Source organism: Nematolebias whitei, chromosome 13 (assembly GCF_014905685.2).
Source record: "Nematolebias whitei isolate Nwh7 chromosome 13, NemWhi1, whole genome shotgun sequence".
NCBI lineage: Eukaryota > Metazoa > Chordata > Actinopteri > Cyprinodontiformes > Rivulidae > Nematolebias > Nematolebias whitei.
Window position 1 is genome coordinate 16,720,799 of NC_056510.1, and position 4,905 is coordinate 16,725,703.

Sequence of the window (4,905 nt, forward strand, 5' to 3'; positions counted from 1 at the left end):
CAACAATGTTTTTCTTTGTTTATTTTTATCACTAGAAATTTGGAAAAGTTTTCAATATTCAGTGTATTGGGTAAGACACTGAGTTATGAAGTAGAACAGATTCAGACCAGTGCTTTTGTGCACCTCCCTCCGCCCCCAACCCCTCACCCATCTTAATGGCTTAAGGCCATGGATGGCACATCAAACAGTTGCATCTCACAGAGTCCAACCCCAGCTCCCCCAGCACCGGCTTTAACTTGGCACCAAAATAAAAAGGGTTGGCTTGGCATAAACTGCTGTTGGTGCCATACGAATTAATTTCCAAGTGTGGTGCAAAAATGCAAGAAAAGATAGAAGATCGGGTGTGCCACATAAGCACATACTGTAGCTGCACATAAAGACTAATGGGGCTGTGTTGTTTCATTCAACCCATTAGAAAGGAAGAACTGAAGAGAACAATGAGTGGCAACTAAATAATTTAGAAAGGGGAGTTTAAAAAGCTTTAGGAGGCTCAGTCCAATGCACCAAACACAGCTGAATAAAGTATCAACACAGATATATTGAGATTTAACACTACTATAAGATGTATCCATTTGTTTAATATTATTTATAAGGTACTGCTGATGTCTTAGCATACCCCTTATTGTACTTTTCCAGTACTGTATTTATCTGTGTCATAAAGTCGTAAATGTTAAAACTTGTGACACAGCTCAATGTCCAGTAATGGCACCAGTCTGAATTGTGTTTTTTTTTTTTTTTTTTCTGTAGTATTTATTACTATTATTATTACAGTTTGTTGTAAAGTACTGGAGAGAACTCTTAACGAGCAACTTCTTGTCATTCAACATGATTTCCTTCTTTGTGTATTCACACTGACTCAAAATGTCATGAGGTTGAATTTAGCTTCAAAATAAGTATGTAGCACCTTTGATCTTGTGTTGCACACATCGTAGGCTGTCTAGGGCTCCCTGCACTTAGCCTCATGGTGGAAGAGCACCTCATCTTCTTTACAAGTCAAGAACTTCATTTTATACTGACCTCGAGATCATGGCTTCTGAAGAAAAGCTAGCAGCGCATTATATTGTTCATAAAGCAGCAGAGCCACCCACACACACACTCCCTACTTAATGCACTATTTCATCAGCAATCACATTTTCTGTCTCCTCAACTTGCTAGGAAACAGGCTTGAGCCAAGTGATGACTAGATTGTCTATCTGGGGAGATTTTTTTTTTTTGTGTGTGAGCACTGGGTGAAATGACAGACATGAGAAAGCCTTTCCACAACGTGGTATCCCTTTGTCATTTCCTTTAGAGCAAGCGGTTAATTGAAATGACAGTTCTACTTAGGTTCATGAAAGAAGAAAGAAAGGAGAGTCATATACTGTACTTTTCTTGTAGTGGTATAACAAGCCACTGAATAACTGGCTAGTTTATGTATTTACTCACCAACAAGCCATGTGTATGCCTTTGCACTGCAACTGGTATGTTTTGACTTATTTTTTTTTTTTTACAGTGAAAATTATTTGTAGTAGAATGATGCTAATATGCTGACATTGCCTCAGAAAGGGCATCCAGCATAAAACAATTGCCAAGTCTATCATGTGAGTTTGCTCATTGTGGCGACCCTGCAGAAGGCAGCTGTCGAAAGGAAAAAACAGCAAAAACTTGTCCAATGTGTTGCAATTTCCTATGCAGATCTGCACTGATGAAAATGGTCAATTATCCATCAATCCATCCAGCCAGCCATCCAGCCATCCAGCCATCTAGCCATTATCTATACCAGCTTCTTCCTTTCTGTGCTGCGGGGGGCACTGGTGCCCATATCCAGCACTCTGTGCAACAGATGGGGGAAACCCTGGACAGGTCTCCAGTCCATCACAGGGACACATAGAGACAAATGAGACACACAACCATTCACACTCTCTCACTCACACCTAGGGACAATGTAGAGTTACCAACTAGCCCAACATGCATGCCTTTGGTCTGTGGGAGGAAACCAGAGTACCTGGAGAAAAAAAAAAACTGTGCACGTACAGAGAAAATGCAAATTCTTCCCAGCAAGGTCCCCAGCTGGGATTTGATCTGGCAACCTTCTCGCCGAGAATCAACAGCTCTATCAACTGAGCCAACGTGCCACCAAATTTATACAATAAATTAGTGTAAAGCGGTATTTTATGTAGAGGGCATGTATTTCAATGCACATTTTCAATGCACATGGTAAACACAAACTGTCCAAATAATGGTTTGCAGATTGCTCTGATATTTATCCTATGGAGGATTGCAAACTAACTGCTTTAACACAGAGAAGAAAAAAAAACAACTGATATAAGGGCTAGGTTATCTAACTTTTTTATGTACTTAAGACAAAATACATGACATGATCTAAACAAATGTTGGTAACTTCTTTAAACCTAAATCACTTACCTGTAAGGTTTTTAAGACCCAACTGCCTCAAACCAAAACTTCCATCTCGTCTGTAATTGAGGAAGACTGCAAGGGAGTACCGGTCCTCGTACAGTCTGGTTCCTCGAATGATTCTCAAGTTCTCCAAAGGCAGGAAGTCAAACTGGTTTAGAGCCACCAACACATAGCCTGTCACTTCCCGGATAGACTGTGGACAGAATTATGGAAGAAGAAATGTCAGAGGTTTTTATATTTCTTCTCTTTTATGATGATATAATATATACAGTAAAAGCACTAAATAAATAAAATAAAAACACTTTTGGAAACTTTCAAAAATGCATTGTTTGCATTCACTATTAAATGCAAACAAGTGTTTTGAAAATATAAGGTAGCCATTGTTCACTTGCATGACTACCTAACTTTTTTTTGTTAGTTAGTTTGCTTGTTTCATTATTTAACATTTTCTATCACTTAACTTGAGTTTTATTGGCAAGGGGTGTATATCTTTTTCAAATAAAATACATACATAAAACCTGCATATTTAGATAATAATTCCTTAAGTTTATACAGCTTCTCTTCAAAATTAAGTGCAACTGTTATTGTATTATTATTTTAAACAAGGTACATTAATAGATGAATGTAGTAGTGAAAACAACAACAACAACAAAAAACAACAACAATTGGTTAGTGGGAACATCAAAATCAAATGAGAAATTATAACGTGAAGAATACATAAATACACAAGAAAGTATAAATAAAAAATAAAACAAATAAATTAATTTATTTAAAAAAAGGAATAACTATTAATAAGTGAAAGACCTACATCAGATTATTTAAAAAAAGTATTCAAGGTTATTTTCTGCATAATCAAACAGGGTGGCAAGTTGTGTTACGGCATCCAAGGCAGGAGTTTGTGACCTCGCTGCAAAACTTGGCTCAGGGTTCAACACTCAAAGCTGGGCTCAGCCTGGGGTGACTGAGCCACAAGGACAACCATTGCTTCACACTTTAAATGTCATTTAGGGGGGGATATAATGACTGTTGAGACATTGGCAAGAAGCCAACCAGTTGGAGCTGCTGGTCTGTGAATCAAAGTGACAGGCTGTGTCCTTTTTCTCCCATCCACCATCATGGTGACTGTCATTAGCAGATGAGAGGTCAATGAAATCTTTCCGTGCTGGCGCTACTTATTTTGATGATCAACAGATCTGTGTGTGAAGTGCTGTTGCAAAATATGTAATGAGCAAAAATAAGTCCTAAGGAAGAGCACAGAGGTTTAGTCATGGCTGCTGGCAGCTGTCAGATAGTGTGTTATCATCCACCAGTGAGTTTGCCATAATGTTTAGTTTATATTATCCAGCTCATCGTTATTTTTAAAGCAGACAATTCAGTCTGTTGTGTGTGTGTGTGTGTGTGTGTGTGTGTGTGTGTGTGTGTGTTTAAATAATTGTTTGATGTGAACATATCCTTCATTTTCTTTTGTTTTTCTTTATTGGTTCAGAAAGTTGCTGATAAGAAAGATAAATTAGCTTATTTCTTCTTAATTAAATATGTTTACTTGTTCCTCTTTCAAAATCTACAATTTTTTGTATAAAACTTGCATATGTGTGTAAACATGTATGATTTTTTTTTTAAATAGTATTGCATGTGTAGTCGGCTATATATGTTTGAATATAGACACCAGGGATAAAACAAACAAACAAACAAACAAACAAAAAAACAGTTAGTTGCATCTATTTGGTTTAGTGGTTTTCTCAGCACTGCTGTTCAGACAAAATAAGCTAATGTCTGTATAGTACTGTGGAAAAAAAACAACAACATTATTTTCTCCTCATTTACAATTCAGGGACATTTTATTCTCACAGAAGTTAAGGGTTGTAAACAACAATAAGAGCAACCAAATTTTACTGACCAAGCATAAACAGAAACTAATAATTACTTCAGGGTGCACATCTCATGGGTGCTTTTTACACACTTTTTTCGGATACTGTTTATTACCCACTTGCATAGTTGTCGGTTTGTTATTTTCAAGCTAGCAAATCAATACTTTCCAACGTGCAGTCTAGCAGAGGGAAATAAAACAATGGAAAAAGAAAATGGCAGATACACACACACACACCCTCTTCCCCTTTCACATTATTTGTTCAATAATAAGGTGCAGGGAAGGAGGGAAACAACTTGTAGTGATCACAGGCTCTTGCTGAGCTAATAGCCAAATCTGTTCTGTGCATGGTCACTTTCATTAAACACAGATCAACAACAACTCCCCACCCCACCCCACCCCCCACCACCACCACCACCACCGTCACTGGTAACACTCTTGGGGCTGATAGAGTGCAAAGTATGCCCATTTCAGAAAAGCTGACATCTAGATACAGCAAATAGCAAGCTTAACAATATATTGCTTGTGAGGAATAAAATACAACTTTCTAATCTTTCCATAGATGGAAACACATTTTTTTTACAGCGTAACAAATGGAAGTAAAATAACATTTATAATTTCAGCTGATTGTAAATTTATAT

General features: G+C 37.3%; 1 protein-coding gene across 1 annotated transcript in view; it reads right to left on the reverse strand.

The window, feature by feature from the left end:
- erbb4b (erb-b2 receptor tyrosine kinase 4b) overlaps positions 1-4,905 on the reverse strand; it is a 161,424-nt gene that overhangs the window by 126,115 nt on the left and 30,404 nt on the right. Inside the window, exon 3 of the mRNA XM_037686139.1 lies at positions 2,404-2,590. Coding sequence (XP_037542067.1) covers positions 2,404-2,590 — 187 coding nt within the window. The remainder of the gene's footprint in view (positions 1-2,403; positions 2,591-4,905) is intronic.